The 22573-nt window shown below is 47.5% G+C and overlaps 1 protein-coding gene and 1 gene segment (V, D, J or C); both read left to right on the plus strand.

Moving 5' to 3' along the window:
* The first annotated feature begins 469 nt into the window (after positions 1-469).
* On the plus strand, positions 470-3401 carry LOC118792329. The segment is given in 2 exon segments: positions 470-512; positions 3070-3401. Coding segments are annotated over 2 exon segments (375 nt in total).
* Positions 3402-5880: 2479 nt separating this feature from the next.
* allc (allantoicase) lies at positions 5881-18893 on the plus strand. The gene is made up of 12 exons (XM_036549929.1): positions 5881-5958; positions 6127-6262; positions 14408-14458; positions 14583-14670; positions 14814-14939; positions 15343-15422; positions 15624-15756; positions 15945-16100; positions 16333-16406; positions 16631-16739; positions 17051-17178; positions 18546-18893. The coding sequence occupies exons 2-12, from the start codon at positions 6173-6175 to the stop codon at positions 18717-18719; spliced, it is 1209 nt and encodes a 402-aa protein (XP_036405822.1). The 5' UTR covers positions 5881-5958; positions 6127-6172; the 3' UTR covers positions 18720-18893.
* Positions 18894-22573: the final 3680 nt, after the last annotated feature.

Below are 22573 nucleotides of genomic sequence, written 5' to 3' on the forward strand. Positions count from 1 at the left end.
ATTTCCGTGGTGTTTAAAAGGGGGGAGCCCCCTTTATAACACAATGCTTTGAGATCGTACATTTGGGATGGAAGGAATATTTAAATGATTATTACCATTAATAATATTGAAACAACTCTATCAACAGACATTGATCACATCATACATTGCATAGTGTTTTTATTCATATTTCTAATTCCAATCTCAAATTTCAAACAGTTCTCTTTCTCTATACTGCACAAGATATTTTCAGAATTGAGTGTAGTTGCAGAAGTACGAAAGATGAACTCTTTCAGCATATGAGAATAACCACACTGTGTTTCCTGGGGGTGGGGGTCGGTCAGTGATGCAGTTGATTGTGGGTTGGTTGGGGGGGGGGTTGGTCTCGGTTGGCTGGGCTGGTTTATATGAGCAGCGGTCCCGGCCATCCTGCAGATAGTCACTGTGTCTCTCCCCACCGCGTCTCCACTGCTCTGACCCCTCTGTCAGCATGGTCCAGGCTCTGTTCACTGTCCTGATGCTCACGCTTGCTGGTAAGGCTCTGCCAGCACTGAGATCACTGCTGCAAATACCTCACATTCTTCTAATGCCGTAACAGCAATATACTTCTACAGCTGTGGAGATGTAGTGGAAGAGGTTGTGGAGGTCAGACTGTACCATGTGATTGCTCACAGCAGATAGTACTTTTAACTCATTTCATAAAACTTTGGTTCTTTATTTTAAAGAAGAGTGACAATTTTGACATCCACATACATTAATGCAAATGTAAGACAAAGACAAAGACAAATCATGTTTGTATTGAAATGTATGCTGGTCAGTAATTGTTTTCAAAATTAAATTTATTTTCTTTTAAATCCTTAGGGTTGGATGCCCTGCTGACACAGGAGAAATCCCTGTCTGTGTCTCTGCAATCAAACGTTAAAATATCCTGCCATGTAAGTTCTGGTAGCTGGGCTATTTCGTGGTATCAGCAGAAGTCTGGCAGCGGTCCCAAGTTTCTGCTGGTGGATTCAACCCGGGCACCTGGATTACCAAGCAGGTTCACGTATTCAGAGTCTGGCAGCTATGAGTACCTGCACATCAACGGGGTGACGGCCGAGGATGAAGCGGTATACTACTGCGCTTGTGTGGGTGGCTGTGTCTCGGGCCACAGTGATACACTTTACAGAGACACTCGTACAAAAACCATCATGGGACTGTCAATGGGATCCACACAGTCCTGGAACTGAACACACTGATCTGAGCTGGATGTGGATTCCTCAGAGCACGGCCATGGAATCAGCCTTATTCCAGGAGATTTGGATCTGATTTTTATACACATTTTCCCCTGGCTGTCAAGTACTGGAGGATGAGAGGAGCTGTTTAACAAGGTGACTTTTTGTACTGAGCTGCATAACTGTGGGGCACTACCTTTGGAGGAGGAACCAAGATCAATATATTGAGTAAGTATGTGTTAAATACTGAAATACCTTATAGGAAGAGCAAATTTAATATAAAAGTAGATACTACATATGTCTAATTTTACTTTTCTGAAACAAAACATTTTAGATGGCACACTTAACAGTGGACACAATGCTGTTACTCACTGTAGTAATAGAGATACTAGTATTAAGCAGTATATAGAGGTCTATGCTTGTAATCTGAGAAGGGTAGCATACTATAACTAATAGAAACAATTTAAAATTAGGATTTAGGATTGTTTGATTGTTGATGTTAGGATTGTCTAATAATAGAGAGACTGGTATGGGATAGTGAATGGAGCTCTCTGCTGGAGATCTGAGAGGGGTTTTTGTCAGACTGTGTATCACTGTGAGGTACTACCTTCGGAGGGGGCACCATGCTGAATGTGGGTGAGTTTGGTTTTTTATGATGGAAACACAATCACCAGGAATACTATAACCACAACAAAATATAGTTTTCAAACAAATAGTGCTTTATATATATTCTTTAAAATTTTACTTATAAAACATGCAGTCATTCATTAATGTCACTCTGTTACAAAATGCCTAAAGGTATATATTGTGTTATATGTGTAGTACTTTGGTAGATGGTGGTGTCTTGTAACTGATTGAATAGCTGATGTATATTAATTTCCCACAAACTCCATTTCATTATATTGAATGCAAATTTATTCTGTACTTCACCCCATAAAACTGGAAAATAAGCAAAAATAATAAATAGACCGTAAGACATAATGTTACATTTCTACACGAAGAATGAGTATGAGTGAAAGGCAAAAATTGAACAATGAAAGATCTTGTTCATTAATTAAAAGGTCTGGAGATAGGCCTACCGTTATCCATAGCAACGCAGCTCACTTATTCACCTTACACGTTCCGCTGATTATTTTTGTTCTTTTTTATTAAAATTAACAACAAAACAAGAAATCCCACATTTTCTATTATGGAATACAGAATATTCCTAACACGGAAGAATATTAGTGGAACAAATGGTATGCATTTCTGAATATTAAAGTCGAAATATTTAGAGAAAAACACGAAATAGCCAATATTTTCAGAATGAAGTCGAAATATCTGGAGGAAAAGATGAAATACCTAATATTTCGAGAATTAAGTCGAAAGGATTACCCTATTTCCAGTGATTGTGTTCAGCTGCAGCGCCAGCAAACTTCTGCATAACCCAAGGAGAACGACATGGCGTTCATGGGGGAATCCTCAACCTTTCACCCTTTAGAATTTTGTCTCGAAAGATTATTTCGCCTCCATTATAGAAATATTATTTCATCCTTTTCGCGAAGTATTCCTACTTTATTCTCGCTGCATACTATTTTTCTCACTCTTGTAACTGGCTATAATGTAAGGAGCCAGTTACAACAGTGCGAAAAATGGTATGCATCCAGAATAAAACCGTATATCATATAGTCGTATATACAGATATGCTTTTGACTCGCTTTAAACTTACTTAGGTCTTAACTTCTCTGTTATCTGTGATCCTTGTGGTATCATATTTGTATGGTTTGATGGCTCGATCGGTTGTTGATGTAAGAGCTGCAAAATATGTTTCAAAATAGTCCAAATATCACTGCAGAGCAGTTGTATTGCTGTCCTGACATTATTCCCTCCCTGGCAGCTCGACCCTCGTCTCCCCCGACGCTGACCCTGTTACCCCCGTCCCAGACGGAGCTGGCTGAGGGCAGGGCCACCCTGGTGTGTCTGGCGCAGGGCTTTTACCCTGACTCCGTCACCGTGTCCTGGACGAGCGACGGCCGCGCTGCGACAGGCAGCGAGGTGCAGACCAGCGAGAGCCAGCGCCAGTCTGACGGCACCTACTCCGTCAGCAGCCTCTTCTCTCTGCCGGCCGCGCAGTGGAGCTCCGGCCGCTCCGTGTCCTGCCAGCTGCGCCACTCTGCGCTGAGCGCCCCGCTGAGCCGCAGCGTCAGCCAGGCGGAGTGCAGCGCTTAAACACCGGCATCATTACATTACAACTAGCGTACTGCTCAACAAAAGTAGAGATGAGCTTTCATGCAGCCTCTGTGTTAAATGTGTGATGGATGACCGAAATATCTGCGCTTCTTATAGACAGCGGAATCTGTAGCTTGTAGACAGCTGTGGTCTCGTCTAATAAACTTCTCTGAAACCCCGTGCTGAGGTTCAACTCGAAATAGCCTTGTGGCTAATGCCGCCATCTGGTGGTGGTGATGTAAATTGCAAATGCTTGCCCCGCTAAATAATAAACTTAAGAACATTACACCATTGCCTCTGTGTTTATTTTACCAATGTTGCATTAAGTAAATACTAGATTTCACAGTGATACTATTTCCCTGCTGAAGATTTATTCTTCATCCAGTTTGTGGTGCAGTTATCAGGCAGTATACAATGATGTTCATAATCATGGAAATGTACTACATTCATGAAAGAAAAACTTACTGTTGAGTATATGGTGCGTAGTATGAAGTTTTTAATATATTACAGTAATACAGCTACTACAAATATAATAACAATTAAAAGTTCATATTTTAAAATTATCCTTCTGAAGAAATCATTAGATGTCTAGAATATGAACCTCAGACAACTGGAACAGTAACGGATGAGGGATCACTCCAAATGAAATCCTGAACCGGATAAAGGATTAACCTGTTACTCCAAATGCAAATGAGCTGAAATGTAAATGAGCTTAAAGGTAAACAGGCGGTTATGAAAGCAGAACCACTCTTTGCCTTGAGGAGCACCGGACCCCACCCCTGTCCCCGTGTCCGTGTGAGGCCTGGTGCTCGGGCTGCCAGCGGTACACTGCCAGCGCCGTGAAACGCTCCATGCCGCTGCTTCCTCTGTGAGGCCGCTGTGGCGTTTACCGCCCTCTTGTGGCCAGTTGTTGTGTATGCCTTTTGCCAGTTTCTGATATTTGTAAAACTGTAGAGTTTGAGTTACACAAATATGAATGTGTTTCTTAATTCATCAGATTTAAACCTTTTACTATTTTCAACACTTTTGACTATTATATGTTAACATTTATAGAGTGTGTTTACAAATGTAAACAAAGACTAAAAGCTTGACTCCCTGAGCAGATAATACATACTACATTAAATGCCTTGTGGGGATGTTTTTATTTTCTGCCAAAAAGCCATCCAGTGGAACCTGAAACTGGAATTCATATCCAGTTATTATGCAATGGAATGAAACAAATTTGTAAACAGGTAGAAGTAAGATTTTTAACTTCATATTCAGGAGATGTCTGTCCCTTAACGGACCCTCCCTGTGAAAGCGCTGTTTTCCTCTGAAAAGTGGCGCACATGCAGAGAGCAGTGCTTGCAGCAGAGAGCAGTGATTGCAGCAGAGAGCAGTGCTTGCAGCAGAGAGCAGTGCTTGCAGCAGAGAGCAGTGCTTCCAGCAGAGAGCAGTGCTTGCAGCACACTCTGCCCTGTGCTTCTCCGCTGTGTTTGTGCAGGACCAGCAGGCCCTGAAAACAAACAGCGCTGAATCAACAGGTCGCCTGACGCTGCAGCCCGAGCAGCTCAAACCTGCCGTCTAATCATTCATTGGTGAGCCTTGCCCCTTCACCCCTCACCCCCAGGAGTAACCACACTGAGGGCGTTTTATCAGTGAAAAATAATGCAGAGCAATGTTGCATTCACTTCAATGTTTTTCTCTGCATGCTGTCCTGGACCAGAGAAAGCTATGGCTAACTGCCATGTCACCGTTTCTGCTGTATTATGAAATGTGACTGTTATTACCCTCTTCATGTAAGATGGTCACATGGTGTGTGGCATTGACAGTGTTGAACTGAAAGGTGACCCTTTGAGGCTCTTTGCTGCTGTTTGGCTTGTGTGGACCATGGACTTTAGGTATGGAATACCTAACAGAAATACAAGTGCTCCCTGCTATTTGCATCTCAGCTGGCGCTGCTGCAAGAAGGACAGCAGACACCACGGGTCCACCTGCTGGTTAAGGAGCAGAACTGCAGCCTGGACACTCAGGGCTACTGCCACATCCAGAGAAGCTGCCACTATGGTCATCCATATTCAGCAGCCTGAGGTCTCAAGGCCAATCCACCAACATCTGCTGTCCCCTAAGTGGAGGGGATATAATAAGCATGAAATAAAGAGGCTGGAGACCCACAATTAGATCTGCAGCCTTCCTGAGATATAAAAGTCTCCTTCTCACACAGTAACAATGCTCATTCTGTTCTCAGTCCTGACAGAGTAACAATACTCCTTCTGTTCTCAGTTCTTACAGAGTAACAATAATCATTCTGTTCTCAGTCCTGACAGAGTAACAGTACTCATTCTGTTCTCATTCTACTACGGTCAGACTGCAGTGAGACAGGCCTGTTTTCAACTTCACTGATATTAAAGGTACACAGCGGCAGGCCCCCAGTTAAAGCCTGTCCCCAGAGAGCTGACGTCACTGTACCTGAGAGGAGTGATCTCTCAGTCACTGACTGCCAGCACAGAGACAGCGAGCATTGACCCGTCAGAGATCAGACTCACTCCTGTAACAGACCAGGGAGAGCGGGCAACAGGTACCAGACCAGCGCTAACACTTCATTTTTGTGTTATTTTGCATTATTTGTAGGGCTTCAGGTCCATTTCAGGTGGTGTTGTTTCTGAGGTAGCTGGAGCTTGCTGTTTTGCATGTCAACATGAGGGTGAGTTTGGGAACGGAAGGTGATCTGTCTCCCTGACTGCAGTGGACCTCCTGTCGGCTGTAATCCACTGCGGGTCACTGCAGAAAACATGGCAACCCGGCCAGCAGAGAAGCCGGCCACCAGCCAGCCTGTCTTCCTGCAGTTCAATAACCTGGCCTGCGAGGTGGTTGGGGGAAAGGTGAGCAATGAGCAGCGGCGGGGAGTGTGTGGGGGACAGAATGAGAGTTTCAGGAGGAAAACAGGGGAGTTTAGCACCAGCATGCTGCAGGAAAGTACCTTCTTAAATGTAATATTACACTATTACATTTAATAACACCATGTGTTTGGTAAAAAGCTCTCCATCCAAACATGTAAAAAGGTCATAAATATGAATACAAATACATTGAAAAAGACCAAAGAATGACAAGAAAAAATTCCCACACATGTATGGCTCTTTTTTAATGGCTGGCATTTCATACTAGCCATATAGTGTGGTCTGATGCTAAGCCATATAGCTTGTATTGCTGAGTCTAATGTTAAGCGCTACAGTTTAGTGTAATGGTAAGCAGTATTGTGGTGGAGGGTGTGTACTGGTTCAAGGGTGGGGGTTGGCCGTCGCCACGGAGTGTCGGTCAGAACACAGGGAAACAGGGCACATCTGATCCTTTAAACTCGTTTAATGGGTATTGGCATAGTCTTGATCACTTTGCAGGTTTGGAGGTATTTGAGGGTATGTGTGTGTGGTCTGAACAAAAGGCAGATATACATAATATTAGTTATACAGCATTATACAATTATAACTTTATCACTATACAGACACATAACGCTGGGCAAGCAACACAGCAAACTACACAGGGTTATGATATGTACAATCGTTCAATCAGAAATGGCATAACTGACATACTTCTATACAAGACGGGCGCGATACAGTCACACAGCGTAAGCTTGCATACTACGCACCGGGACATATTTACGTTCACGTAGAGTAGAGTTTATGCGTGTTAATCGTCTCTACGCGTTATAATATTAATTTCTCAACATTACTGATTATGGTGGATGTCTGAAAATATTACTCTAAGCGCAACAACATCTAAACAATTACGCTAACTGAAAACAACTTCGGGGGGCTATCCCCGCTGTACTCGGTAGTAAGTGAGAAGTAACATGGGTAACAAAGACACAAGCTTACAGCACACGGTAACAGAGAACTAAGTAAGCAAATTTACTTACTTTAAAGTCATGAACGCACACAGGAAAAGGTGTAACACTTTACTAACTACGCAAAGGTAACTTAATGGCTTCTCACGATCGCCATTTGGTGTCCTGCTCTAACTTGTTTTCTCCCCTTTCGTCTTGCTGTGCTCCGATTGGCTGATCGTCCGTATGGCTTTGCATGGACAGGGAAGGGGCCGCCCTCAGTTAAAGGGGCCGCCCTCCTTTACAGCCGCCCCTACATTCACTGTGTGAATGTACTTCCTGTAGATGGTGTGATCTGGGTAGGAGGTGCCCGTTGGTTGTCATCGTCAGGGATGGCAGGGAGCTTGATGAGCCGAGCTACGGGGCGGTGGTAGCGTTTGCCTTTGACCTGAATGTCCACTGAACGAACATGGCCATCTGCTCCAGGAAAGTGGTCTCCACCCGCCCAACAGGCCAGAGTGCTCTAGGGAGCTGGTGGTCCATGATCATCACGACGGTCCCAGGAGTGAGGTCATCAGTGTCATTGGTCCATTTCTGTCGTCGCTGTAGAGAGGGTAAGTAATTCTTAATGAAGTAGCTCCAGAATTGATCTGCCAGTACCTGAGTGTGACGCCATCTCCGTCGGCTTAGTAGCTCTGACTCTGGGAAAACAACCTGTGGCAGAGAAGCATCAGGCCGCCCCATCAGCAAGTAGTTAGGGGTCACCGGGTCAGGATCAGCTACATCGGAGGAGACGTATCCGAGGGGCTTTGCGTTCAGGATGGCCTCAACTTCGGTCAGGAGCGTCCTGAGGACTTCTTCAGTCAGCGTCTGAGCTCCTACTATGGTGTGGAGAGCGGCCTTGACAGAGCGAATCTCACGCTCCCACATACCTCCGAAATGTGGTGCGTTAGGGGGGTTGTACTGGAACTTGATCTTCTGCTTGGCCAGTAGTGTTTGGAGACCTGGACTCATGGCATTGAAGGCATCCTGCAGCTCTTTGTCGCCCCCTCGAAGGTTGGTTCCCTGGTCACAGAGAAGTTCAAACGGGGTTCCACGGCGGGCCACAAATCGTCGGAGTGCCATAAGGAAGGCGTCTGTATCCATACTATAGAGTAGGTCCAGGTGAACACAACGTGTGGTCATGCACTTAAAGATTACACCCCACCTCTTCTCACTGGATCTCCCCCGCTTTACCATGAAGGGTCCGAAGCAATCCACTCCAGTGGAGTAGAAGGCTGGCTTTAAGAGGCGAAGGCGGGCTGGAGGGAGGTCGGCCATCTTTGGGATCTTGGGTGTAGCTCTCCACTTCTGGCACTCGACACAGGAACGCTGGTGCTGTCGGATGGCTTCTCTTCCTCTGAGAATCCAGTAGGTTCTTCGCACTTCTGCAAAGACTCTTTCTGGGCCAGGATGGCACAGTTTGCTGTCATACTGCTTTATGAGGAGACGGGTGACAGGGTGTTTGGGATCTAGAACTATGGGATGTAAGGTGTCAGGGCTGATGTCTACAGCATGACGCAGTCTCCCACCCACACGGATGACCTCAGTGTTGACATCAAACTCTGGGGACAATGTGAGGACACGGCTGGAGGAGGGGATACGCTTACCAGCTTTGAGGGCCTGAAACTCTTCTGGGAAGCTGTCCCTCTGGGCCTGCCGAATCAGTGCTGCTTCAGCTTTCTGGTAGTCTGCTGCTCCTGGGTTGCCTGTCTGGCCTGCCGCCCCATGTTGGGACCTGCAAGTTGCCTCCACAAGGTCTTCAAAGGTTGAATACTGATTGGCATCTGGTAGTGACGGGTCAGATGCTGCCGAGATGAGACCGCAGAACTTAACGGTGCGAAGCTCAGTTGGATCAACTGTCAGTTCAGTAGCCGGGTATTGAGGCCACGACTCAGGCGGTAAGTGAAGAAACTGAGGCCCTTGACTCCATCGGTTTGGCTGCGCTAAATCCATAAGAGTCTTGCCGCGGGTGACGTCGTCCGCAGGGTTGCTGGCTGAATCCACATAGCGCCAGGTGTGGCCGTCTGTGAGCTCTTGAATCTCTGCGACTCTCGTTCCCACAAACACCTTGAACCTGCACGATTCGGACTGCAGCCAGGCAAGAACGGTTGTTGAGTCCGTCCATAGGATTGTGTTATTAATCTCCAGGGAGAGCTCGCTGTGAAGCAGCTTGGCCAGCTGTGCCCCGGTGAGTGCGGCACTGAGTTCCAGCCTGGGCATTGACTGAAGGCGCTTCGGCGCCACCCTGGATCTAGCAAGGACAAATGCTAGCTGTACCTCTCCTTGATGTTCAGTACGGAGGTATGCTACCGATCCGTAAGCTGCCTCTGACGCATCACAAAAGATGTGCAATTCTCTTCTGACTTCTGGCACATCCAGGTCAGCAGACACAAAGCACCTGGATAGGGTGATCAAGGGTAGGTGCTGCAGTTCCGCTTCCCATGTCTTCCAAGCTTGTAGGAGGTCAGAGGGGAGAAGTGGGTCATCCCATTCTCTTTCTTTCACCCATAGCTGTCGCACCAAAACTTTGGCCCTGGTGGTGAAGGGGAGTATGTATCCCAGGGGATCATACTGGCTCGCTAAAACGCGATATATATTCCGCATTGTCACCTCTTGGTAGGGGGAGGGTCGATGGCGGTAATGGAGGGTGTCAGGCAGGCAGTGCCAGCTTAAACCCAAGGTCATCTCTTGTGGGTCTGTCTGGGTTTGGGAGATCCACAGCTCAGTGCTCTCAGATCTAGCTTCCTTTGGTAGGTGGCTTACAACCGAGGTTTCATTGCTGGCCCACTGTCTTATCTCAAATCCACCTGTGGCCAGCAGGGACCTCAGCTCATTGACCAGCTCACGTGCTTCGTCAGTGGAGGGAGTGCTTTGCAGGCAGTTATCCACATAAAAACACCGTTCAACTGACTGTTGAGTCTTGTCACCTGGTTGGCAGTGGGTGAAGATATGTTGCTGCAGTGCAAATGTCGCACAACACGGGCTGCATGTCGTACCGAATGGAAGGACTTGCCATTCGTACACGGCCGGTTGTGCCTCTGGCTTCAGATCCCTCCACAAGAATCGTAGGAGGGGCTTATCTTTGGGGAGCAGGCGGACCTGGTGAAACATCCCCTTTATGTCTCCACTGATGGCCACTCGATGTTCACGAAAGCGGATCAGTACTCCCAGGAGAGAAGGTCCCAGTGTAGGTCCAGGTAGCAACAGCTTGTTGAGATTCTGTCCATTGTAGGTGTAAGAGCAGTTGAATACTACTCTGTGCTTTCCATTGTGGGACACAATGTGGTGGGGAAGGTACCATGACTCTCCGGACAGCTCAACCTCCTGGGGTGGTATTTGGATGGCGTAGCCAGCTTTCTCCAGGTTCCGGATCTCTTCTCTGTATTTGGCAGCCAGCTGTGGGTCTCTAGCCAATCGACGTTCTGTGCTACGGAGGTGACACATCACTGCCTCCTTAGGTGCGTGCAATGCCGGCATGTCCTTGATTCGTAGAAGTGGGGTGGCGTAACGGTGTACTCCGTCCACATTCACATGGATGGTCTGTGTTTCCAGCATCTTGAGAGCCTCTTGATCCTGTCGTGACCTGGTCACCAGCTTCTCACTTCGGTAGGGCAAGACGTCCAGCTGCCATAACCTTTCAACCTGATGATGTAGGTCAGTGGATGGAGAGCAGATGGATGTGAACAGACACTGGGATGTTGGGAGCCGCTCCTGTAGGTGTTTAGATGGGCCTTGCAGGGTCCAGCCGAGGCGGGTTCTGATTGCTGCTGGGCCCCCTGGCGGGCCCAGACGCACTGGCTCCACTGGAGTGACAAGCTCTGGGTGATCTGCGCCTATGAGGAGTAGGGGCTGTGCCTTGGAGAGAGGGGGTATGGGTATTCCTCTGAGGTGCATGTATCTTTCCTTTAAGGCACTTACTGGGTAGTCGTACTCTGCTAAGCCAAGCTGATCTGCTGTGAAGGCTCTGCGGATCTTGAATTTCCTCTGTGGGTTGCTAGCGGTGGAGATGTCAAAGGTCACAGACGTACCATGCAGTGTCCTGATGTCTTGGTGCACTGTCCGTAGCTGCAGCTGTTCTGGGCTTCCTCCAAGGCTGAGGTGTTGTGCAGCCGTGGCCAGCAGAATCGTGCGTTCTGAGCCATCGTCAAGGATGGCGAAAGTTTCCAGTGACTTCCGCTGGTGGTAGAGGATGACCTTAACGACCTTCAGGAACACTCTGCCGCCACAGCGGGGCTGGTCCAGGTAAAGAGTCTCTACGGTGGAGTTATAGAGACTGCTACTTTGCTTGGTGGCATCACTACTCCGTTGATTGATGTCATGAAGGACAGAAAGGTGCTTTCCCTGACAGAGACGGCAGGGCTTCTTGAGGTCACAATCCTTGGCCAGGTGAGACCGAGCACATCTCCAACAACGCTTGTTATCCTTTATCCAGCTGCCAGCCTGGTCCTTGGTGAGCGCTCCAAATGCCGTGCACTGGCTTAGGTAATGAGTAGTAGACTGGCAGTATGGACAGAAGACCTTGGATTTGGTGGGTGCTTTAGGCGGAACCACTGCAGTCTTGTCTGGTTGCTCTGCAGTGTTCCGCTGCTCTGCTCCATGCAGTATGGAGGTGGGTTTCTTCTGACCCCGAGGTGCAGCCTTCTGCTCCTTTGACTGCCCTTTCTCTGCAGAGGCCTTGTCAGTTGGGTCAAACTCCATGCAGTTGGCTTCCAGCTGCAGCCAATCAGCGAACTCAAGGAGGGAAAACTTCGCCTTGTCAGGGTTATTCTTAAGGTGCTGTCTACGAAATTGCTGCTGCTGAGGGCGAGGTAACCTGTTCAGCAGGCGCTTCACATTGGAGCCACTGTGGAGTTCTTCAACGCCGTCATCTTTCAGGGCTTTGAGCATTCCCACTATAGCTTGCACACGAAGAGAAAACTCGTCAAAGGCTCGTTCATCTCCAGCACGGATGGGTGGTAGGTTCTCAAGGGTCTCTATTTCTTTAAGCACGAACTGATAGGGTCGTCCATACCTTCTGTCTAGTGCTCGCAAGGCGTTGGTGTAGGGCATGGATGACTCTGCATGTGCCAGGACAAGTCTGTGGGCGTTAGGAACCTTCACGTGCTTGAGAAGGAGAGAGTACTTGTACCTCTCTGACAGGCTGGGATGGAGAAGATTACTCAGAGCCATTCGGAGCTCCACATATTGTGCCCTTTCTTCTTCAGTGAAGTCAGGAAAGGTGGGTCCCTCTACCATTGGAAACCAGTAAGGTGGAAAGTGGGCGGATGGATAGGGTAGGGTGTTAACATGAGGCTGGGAGAAGGCTACTGGATCTGGTGGCCAGTGACTGCCACCGACTGGAACAGGAGCTGCGGGTGCAGCGGGATATGCTTGGTGTGGTGGCACTGACCTAGGTGCGGACGTAGACTGACTGTGGGGCTCTGGGGCCACTGAAGGCTGGAAGGGAGATGGCTCTAGTGGGCTCTGCTTCGGCACAGGGGTTGGAGGCAATGGCCGCATCAGGAAATGGGCTTCACCATGTTGTTGGATTCTCTCCGACAATGGGGTGCAGCATGGCGATGCATAGCGATGGTCGGAGAGGGTAGGATCTCTGCTCAGAGGAGGTGGCGACAGGAGATGCGGGCCACTCAGGTGGGTCTTCCTCAGTTCCTGAGACAGCTCTTCAATGAGTGAGGTTGGAAGCTTAGGGGACTGCTGCCAGGGAGGAAGGTTTGAGGAGGCACCACGTGGACTTACATCAGGTTTCGGCTGTTCCCTCTCCTCTGATTTCAGGATCTGGGCCCGAGGTGTCTGATGGCGTGATGATGCTCTGGAGGACTGAGTGGATGCCCTTGGGGTACTTTGTAGCAGGACACGCTCCAAGAGTTCTGTCTGGCGTCTAGCAGTCTCACTCTGCTGTCTTGTGATCTCCACTATCTGCTGCATGAGGTCGTCAGGTGAACCTGCTGCCCCTTGTGGGGGTTTGGGACTGAAGGGGGTGGATGTACCTATTGCAGGTTCTCTGCGCCGAACTGACCGCATGGCTGGCGTACCGGCGTAGTTAACGAGGTAGTCATCAAGGTACACCGGCCTTTGGGTTGCTCTGCGCGGGCGCTGGCAGGATGCAGGTGGAGAGCTAAAGGAGCTGTGCCCTGGGGTTGCCATGGTAACGGCCCAATCCGGCTCGAAGGACCAATTTTGTGGTGGAGGGTGTGTACTGGTTCAAGGGTGGGGGTTGGCCGTCGCCACGGAGTGTCGGTCAGAACACAGGGAAACAGGGCACATCTGATCCTTTAAACTCGTTTAATGGGTATTGGCATAGTCTTGATCACTTTGCAGGTTTGGAGGTATTTGAGGGTATGTGTGTGTGGTCTGAACAAAAGGCAGATATACATAATATTAGTTATACAGCATTATACAATTATAACTTTATCACTATACAGACACATAACGCTGGGCAAGCAACACAGCAAACTACACAGGGTTATGATATGTACAATCGTTCAATCAGAAATGGCATAACTGACATACTTCTATACAAGACGGGCGCGATACAGTCACACAGCGTAAGCTTGCATACTACGCACCGGGACATATTTACGTTCACGTAGAGTAGAGTTTATGCGTGTTAATCGTCTCTACGCGTTATAATATTAATTTCTCAACATTACTGATTATGGTGGATGTCTGAAAATATTACTCTAAGCGCAACAACATCTAAACAATTACGCTAACTGAAAACAACTTCGGGGGGCTATCCCCGCTGTACTCGGTAGTAAGTGAGAAGTAACATGGGTAACAAAGACACAAGCTTACAGCACACGGTAACAGAGAACTAAGTAAGCAAATTTACTTACTTTAAAGTCATGAACGCACACAGGAAAAGGTGTAACACTTTACTAACTACGCAAAGGTAACTTAATGGCTTCTCACGATCGCCATTTGGTGTCCTGCTCTAACTTGTTTTCTCCCCTTTCGTCTTGCTGTGCTCCGATTGGCTGATCGTCCGTATGGCTTTGCATGGACAGGGAAGGGGCCGCCCTCAGTTAAAGGGGCCGCCCTCCTTTACAAGTATAGTTGAGCCTAATGTTAAACTGCATAGCTTAGTCTAAAGTTAAGCCTTATAGTTTCAGTCTAATATTAAACTATATAGTTTAGTTTAATGTTTTTGTTACTCTCATTCAAGGTGATTTTTGCCACAGACGAATGGTTTGCTCCAGCACAGAACCTCTTAAAGGTACAGTACACCTTCGTGTCGTGTTTGGTTTTGAGGAGTAGAGAACTGAAATGCTGACAGCTCTGAGCTGAGCTCTGAAAGTGAGCGCGGCCTCTCAGTGTTCTCTGCCCCCTGCGGGTCTCAGAGGGAGCCCCCGGTGTTCATCGCTGCAGCCTTCACCGAGTTCGGGAAGTGGATGGACGGCTGGGAGACCAGGAGGAAGAGGATCCCAGGTGTGTGGCGATTAGCGAACACCTGCATGTGTAGGGTTTTTTTTATAAATACAGGCAGCAGCACAGCCCATATGTTCCAACAGAACATGACAGTGTGATGCATTAAGGTCTGCATGGTCATGTAGATGTGATCTTCCCTTAAGGCCATGACTGGTGCATCATTCAGCTGGGCATTCCTGGGGTTGTGCACGGGTTCGATGTGGACACGTCTTTCTTCACCGGGAACTACACTCCCTCCGTCTCCATTCAGGGAGCCTGTCTCAGGCCAGGTAACGGGTCTTTCAAATGCAGCACCAGCCTCCACTGGTCAGGGGCTTTATACCAGACCGTTCTCACAGATTCACCTTCTGTCATAGAGTTATTACATCGTTAGATCCGTAGAGTCAAAGGTAATGTTGCATCCTTCATTGTGTAAAGATATATGTAGCTGCCATTTTTATTGACATATAGAGAGTTGATGAACAATCATTAAAAGTGCTTTACCGTTTTAAATGCCACCTTTTAAGCCATAACTTCACAGGTCACATAATAACTTAGCAGGGGCTAACAGCATGAATGATTCCCCTGTAACTCTGATATTATGGTGAGCCACCCCTCACCCACAATGCACTGCATCTGAACTGAGGTGTGAGGCAGACAGGTAATGAGGAGTGTGTGTCCTCCTTTGGCCAGATGAGATCCCTGCTTTAGCTCCTGAGGGGGACCGTGCAGGCCTGGCAGCTTCAGAGCAGGAGTTTCAAGCTGCTGCCCAGGTAAGCAGTGCCAGGCGTGTGTGTGTGTGTGTGTGTGTGTGTGTGTGTGTGTGTGTGTGTGTGTGTGTGTGTGTGTGTGTTTGTGTGTGTTTGTGCGCGTGTGTGCGCGTGTGTGTGCGCGTGTGCGTGCGCGTGTGTTTGTGTGTGTGTGTACGTGCGTGCATGCGTGCCCGCAGTAATTAATTTGTTTGTAACTGGCAGCTGCATTCAGAGAGCTGGGAGGAGTTGGTGCCGGTGACGGAGCTGAAGCCAGGCTACTCTGACTCCTGCCACAACTACTTCCCTGTAACCCCCCCACGCAAGGTCACTCACCTGCGGCTCAACATGTACCCAGGTAGCACCACCCTGCACCTCCCAAACTCTAAACACTGTCCTTAGCATCTCGCTAACACCTCCACATCTCTCAGCACCAGGATATGCATCTGCACATAAACCGTGACAGCATGCTGTGTGCCAGCGTATGCTCCATAGCGTTTTCCCGTTTAATCTCAGTTAGCTGACAGGCTGGGAATGTTTCTGCAGATGGAGGTATTGCTCGCCTGCGTGTCTATGGCATAGGTCAGAAGGAGCGGGCTGCTGGGTCCGGCTCAGACCAGGTGGACCTGGTGGCACTGGCCAATGGTGGGGTGTGTCTGGGATACAGCAACGCCCACTTTGGTCACCCACGCAACATGATAGGTACGTGACTGATGGAGGTACACCCAGTCCACAGCCTCTACCACACATCATAGAGGCTCGGTACTGTATGCCCAACCAAGCACTTCCTCTTGGCTGTTTCCTCCTGTGATGATGCTCCTTGCCTTCGGTGCAGTGTGCTGTTTCCTCCTGCGATGACGCTCCTTGCCTTCGGTGCAGTGTGCTGTTTCCTCCCAGCGTCCCAGCTGCCCCTCTCTGCGTTTTGTCTCGGCAGGTTCAGGAAGGGCAGTCAACATGGCGGACGGATGGGAGACAGCCAGGCGGCTGGACAGGCCGAAGGTCCTGGAGGTACAGGAAGCAGCTGCAGCTCCGTGTCTCTGATCTGGATTCGATAGCAGCATTAGCAATGTTAGCAGCATTAGCAGCGCTAGCAGAATTAGCAGAGTTAGCAACATTAGCAATGTTAGCAGCATTAGCAGCGCTAGCAGAATTAGCAGCATTAGCAGCATTGGAAACATTAGCAGCGTTAGCGTAAGCGGACGCACTGGGACGTGTCTGTTGCCACTCCACAGGTGGATGAGAAGGGCATTCTGCAGGTTCCAGGCAGCGAGTGGGCGGTGTTCAGGCTGGGTCACCCTGGGGTCATCAGCAGTATTGAGATAGACACCAACCACTTCAAAGGTGAGCCAGTGAACTAATATCACAGTTAACCTGAGTTAACATATTCTGATAGCCTAATCAGTTTTAGTATCACTTAACAGTAGTTATTTACTTAAAGTTTCTATTTTTCAGCATTGTAAATAATATATATATACAAAGTTAATCTGTAAGTAGAAAAATAACAGCCCATTAAAGCATGAAAAGTGAGAGAGTGAGAGAGCTGGGGTGTTAGGGGAGGAGAGAGAGAAAGAGAGGTTTGTACAGTATGGATACTGCAGTCCACTGAGGGTCTCACTGAGGTGTGAAGGTGTCCACACCTGTGCTGCAAACAGGGAATTTTCCGGATTCCTGTAAAATTGAGGGGTGTGCTCTGAATCCTGAGGAAGAGGAGCAGCACCTGAGCCGAAGGTGGGCCGACGCTGAGGGAAGCAAGTGGCGGAATCTGCTGCCTCCCCAGAAGGTCTGACACGCCCTGCGATTGCTCCTCTCTCATTGGACAATCACTGATGAGAGCGCTAGCACTGTTCACCCGGAGAGGAACAGAAGTCTCCTCTCGAACCCTTTGGGTTGAGCAGTTTTTGGAACATGCTCTCTCTGTCCCAGACTCCTGACATGCAGTACCAGTCAAAAGTTTGGACACACCTGATTCAGATAATGAGAAGCATGCGTTCAAAGACATTTTTATCCAAAGACTTATGCATAAATGGTTGAAATGAATTATAATTATAAATGGTGAGTTTGATGTCTATGTATGAATTTCTTTCCAAAAATAAGATTTTTTAAAAAATAACTTTTGGCTACTTTGAAGAATCTAAATTATAGGATAGGTTTGATTTGCTTTCAACACTTTTTGGTCACTGCGTAATTCCATTTGTGTTATTTCATAGTCTTGATGTCTTCGCTATTATTCTAAAATGTGGAAATTAGTAAAAATAAAGAATAAAAGTTGTGTCCAAACTTTTGAGTGAGACTGTAGCTGATGCAGTATAGCAATGGCTTTCCCTTCAGTTCACACTGTAAAATAAATCAGCTCGAAGCAGGCAGTATATTTTACTGAGCTTTATGTGACAGCAGTGATATCTGGGAGTAAGTTGGCAGCGTTAAGATATTCATGAGAAACATGAGTATATGCCAGAAGATCTGTCACGTTTGAATGCATATCAAGATGTGACACTAAAAAGCAGAAATTGAAAGTATGAATTAAATCAGCGCTTGGCAACTGAGCGGATATTTGATTTGTGATTTGACAGTGACTGCTAGTAGGTCTTCCTGCCTTACGCTTTTTTCCTCCAATAATCGAGTTACAGACGAGTCACTGTAAAATGTAGCTTGTGTTGCGTTGGTTACCTGCCAGCCCTGGAGAGATGTGCCAGCCGCTAAAGGCAGAGTGATGTCGACCCGTGCGCTCACTGAGAGACCTGCATGAAACGAGGCCACAGCACAAACCCACTGTGTCGAAACACAGCTAGCTTTAGCTTCAGTTTGGAATACCTTCCAGAGGAGATCACTGCACAGAAGTCACATTCTCTAATACATTCACTACTATAGCTACAAAGGCACAATATATCCAGCCTTTACAGTAATGGTTTGATCATTAAACCTATGTGAGACAAAAAATAATTGTGGCCACTTACATAATGATGAATAATGACTGCTGCTACTACTAACACTGCTACTACTGCTAACAGTAATATCAATACTACTACTACCACCACTACTACTACTACTAATAATAATAACAATAATATCAGTAGTACTCCTACTGCTACTATTACTGCTGCTACTGATAAAAATGATGTTAATTCTTTGAAATTCTCCTTCCTGCAGCTCAGACCCCACCACAGGCACCTGTTCTCCGGGGAGGTGTTGGAGCTGGCTGAAGCTGTCACTCACGTCCGCCTGGTCATCGCCCCAGACGGGGGTATCAGCAGGCTGCGTCTGTGGGGTCACCCCAAAGCGCCCCCCTCTTCAGACGCTGGGAAGCTAGCCTCCAAGCTGTGACACCACCATGTGCTGCCACGGTCGCAGCAAAAAGGCCGCGCACAGTGGCGGTGGCTGTAGAGTCAGAGCGACAATCCTCAGTTTTCATGTGAGGGTGCGTCAGCATTCACACATTGTTATTAATGTCTGTGGAATGAACAGTACAGGTATCTACTAAAATGAAGAAATAAAAACCACGCATCTACAAAACCTTACACATTGCTCAGTCCTTTACAGTGTGACGAGGGGACCTGCTGTGTTCTTTAAATTAGGTTCATATCCCTTGTACTATGCAGGACGTATGCAGAACCACAGATCCTGTTATAATCTGGATGAGCTGACAGTAGGTGCTGAGCGTGAGAGATGAGAGATGTAGATAGTTTGAAGGACAGCCTCATTGTAGGGTGCCTCAGACACACTGGGGATATGACTCTGTTCTCAGTGTTGGGTTAATTCCACAGCATATGAAAAGGCTCTGTACAGATGACCCCTAATCACAGGTACTTAGGTGTAAGTGTGTGAGCAATGAGTGTGTGAGTGTGTGTGTGTGAGCCTGTGAGTGTGTGAGCAGTGAGTGTGTGAGTGTGTGTGTGTAAGCAGTGAGTGTGTGAGTGTGTGAGGTACATCAGTGGCTGCTGGAGTTCCTCGAGGAGTCGAGGATCCTTACAGCAGTAAGGACTCTCGAGCCCAAGGGCCAATCAGTGGAGTGGCTTCATATTGAAACACACAGTGCGTAATATAGAGAATGTATTTCAGGCAGGCTCCACTTCATATCTCAGGAGTCTCTGTAATTAGGCCAGCACATCCAGCATGAGTGTCCCAGCTTCCTCAGGCTGCTAATGGTTTCCCTTCTCACTGTTCACCCTCCACAGCGGATGGGAGGCACACAGCCCCCTCAATGTCTGGCTACATCCAGCAGAACATGCCCTCCCACTTTCACTCTCAAGTCCTCAGTGATGTTCTTTATCCAGGCAACTTCTGATGCATCTCAGCCACCCAATTAGAAATGTATGTGTGAGGATGGCTTTCAGAGTGCAGTCATGGATGTCCTTGTGCAGATTCACTGGGGGAACAGCATCACGCCAGCATCCTTCACTCGTCCACAGTGGGACCATCTGTATTGTGATTAATTATATTTGCTTATTCTCACTCATGCTTGTCCATGTCGCGGTGGCAGAATGTGTTGTCGACGGTCCAGGCCAGAGCCGCGCTCAACGCAAGCGTTACATGCGTACGCTTTCAACGAGCGAAAAAATGCGGAGTCGGCGCTTTGTACGGAGGAAAAGGTCAAAGTGAGATGTCTGACGTCTGTTTATAACTATGACAAATTACGGCTTTGTGTTAGCCAGTGATTTATCGGGAGGGAGAGGCTTGTTTTTTCTTCTCCCTCAGGTGTCGCGTTCTGAGTTAATTGATCACGCCTCATCAACTCGGCTGAAATGTGAAATAAATTAATGGGCAAATGGAAGATAACTTTGGTAGGACATCAGTGGAAATTGGCATTCAAAGCCATCAGGGATTTGTGTTAGTTTCCTTTGGCTTGCAGCTAACACTGCAAATTTCTAATAGCCATGTTCATGGAAAACTCATTTGTTTTGTTAGTCTGTTAAAACTGAGTTATTTCCAACTCATGAATATTTAGAGCCTCGCATTTGTGCCACTCGTGAGAGGCATGATTATATTCACTACTCATCATGTTTTAACGAGATGTGAGCTGAAACAGGACAAGAAATATTGCTCAGGAATGAGATTTTTCACAGCTTGCGTATTAAAAGCTCCTCTGTTTCCTGTCCTTATAGATTCCTTCTGTATGGGTCTGATCACTGCGAGGCACCTTTGAGCTGTGAGCTGTGAAATTGTGAAACAGACACTGTACTGCAATTCTGCTTTCCCTTCTTGACCTCAGGGGGGAGACAGAGACAGCTTTTTTTACCCAGTGCCTTTCCTCACGCACATCCATGAGTTATCAGGCTCCGTGGCTGTCTCACTGCTTCCCTTCACTTTGTGTAACCAGGTTATTTTATGCACATACTGTAGGCATCTCTGAAACCCTCATACTGCTCTCAGCCGTAGTTAATACTAAATATGTATGAGGTAATGTCTGAGCATATCACCCTTTCCTTGGAGTGAAGCAGTCTGATATGCAGGTGAGTCTCCCTGGAGAGGAGAGCAGTCCATCACAGGGTAGTTACCTGTCTCTGTATCATTGAGTACAGTGACACTTAGATAATTTACCTGTGCCTTTCCACCCCCGTTATTATTACTGCAATGGTATTTTTTGTCAACAGGTACATCGTATAGCACAGATAACATAGCTTACATACTGCATTATTAATCTCCCGCTGCATAAGCTTAACTACGTATGTAGCTAGAGCTGTGCTCTGTGCTGATGGCGGGAATGTCAGTACCCAATAGGGAACCGGGAAACCTTGCGGTCATGAGGCCCCTTTCCTAAGCACTATGCCACACTGCCTTCGTCAGGGAAGGAAAGGACACACTGGCTGATCTTCAGCACGCGTTTCTGTGCATATATCAGTAAGCGAGAGTGCACGGACATTACGGCAGGCAGGGACTCTCCACGGGCAGGGCAGAGGCTGCAGGAGGCGGAGTCTGTGGGGGTAAGTGAGAGTAGGCCTCAGGGTGTGTGTTTTCCAAAGTACGGCTCGAGTTGATGAGGATACCCTTCAGGCCCTCTCCTCCCCTGAAACACCGCTTTCAGCTCAACCCTGGTAACTCCACCCTTTATCTCTGTGATTTGTCCGTGACTCTGCTGTTTCCCATTTGGTTTTGCATTTATGCAGGTTGTTTTAGGCTTCTATTCTGTTTGGCCGTTGATAGTTCATCTTTGCTTTTTTAGTTCTGGTTCATTCTGGGCAGATGCAGTCCATGTTGACCTCACGCCTGTGGTCTCAGGGAGGGGAAGCAGAGAGCTACAAACTGCCCAGCCTTTGCAGAGGTCTTACTGAAAGCTCAGATGCTGAAGGGAGGTTTGTTGCAAGTCCACGAATTTGAAATATCCAACAATGAAGTGAGAAAGTCTAGTACACTGAGGAAAAATGCATTATCTCCAATTGTGCAATTATCTCCTGCCAACATGGGTTCAAATGTCTTTTGAAATGTACTCAGAGTGCTTGGAATTCAAAAGGAATACAAAAAACGTTCCTTTTGCATGTGAAAATTCCCAGCTTGTAATGCTCTGCTATTCACAAAGACCTGCATTAGAGGGCTAATGAATCCGCTGCCTGAAGGGAGCACTCGTTACAGACACAGAGGAGATCAGTTAACCTTCCCCAAGCTAAAGTCTAAAATCGCCACAGTGGGGGGGGGGGGGATCACACATAAAAAAGAAATGTCTGGTTCTCCAACCCTCCAAAGAAAAGCACAGAGGCTGCTTACCTCAGTGCCTACAGCAAATACAATCCCAGCAAAAGCAAACCTGCCTTCAGCGGAACTATTCCTTCCAACGGCCTCTCCACCTACAGCTTTGCCATCACCTTCTGTGAGGTTTTCTGACTGTTTCTCATGCTTTGTCTTCCTCTCTCCTCTCCTGTATCCTCTCTTCTCTCTCTTACTCCCTGGCCTTTTTTCAGCAATAACCATCTGCTTTCTGCCAAAAAAGTAGGATAAAAACTCTTTTTTTTTGCTTTCAAGCCTGTTTGGATGCTCACTGTTTGATGTGGTTTGATAAATAAGACGAATGCTGTTTGGAGTTCACGGCTGGCCCATTTCATCAATAAATGATTAGTTTCTGCACTCTCTGCTGATTGATAGGCCAAGTATGGGGTGCATTGACAGCAGATTAATTCAATGCTGTAAGAGACACCAGGGAACTGCTGAGCTTACCGGCTCATGAACAATTGACAGCAATCTAAAAA

The sequence above is a fragment of the Megalops cyprinoides genome, chromosome 17, assembly GCF_013368585.1.
Source record: "Megalops cyprinoides isolate fMegCyp1 chromosome 17, fMegCyp1.pri, whole genome shotgun sequence".
Taxonomy (NCBI): Eukaryota; Metazoa; Chordata; class Actinopteri; order Elopiformes; family Megalopidae; genus Megalops; species Megalops cyprinoides.

What these genes read in the sequence shown, in the direction of transcription:
- allc (XM_036549929.1), top strand. Translation starts at nt 6,173, where the DNA reads ATGGCAACCCGGCCAGCAGAGAAGCCGGCCACCAGCCAGCCTGTCTTC. An exon ending in GCGGCTCAACATGTACCCAG is followed by an intron (nt 15,757 to 15,944) that starts GTAGCACCACCC and finishes ATGTTTCTGCAG; the next exon opens with ATGGAGGTATTGCTCGCCTG. An exon ending in TCACCCACGCAACATGATAG is followed by an intron (nt 16,101 to 16,332) that starts GTACGTGACTGA and finishes TTGTCTCGGCAG; the next exon opens with GTTCAGGAAGGGCAGTCAAC.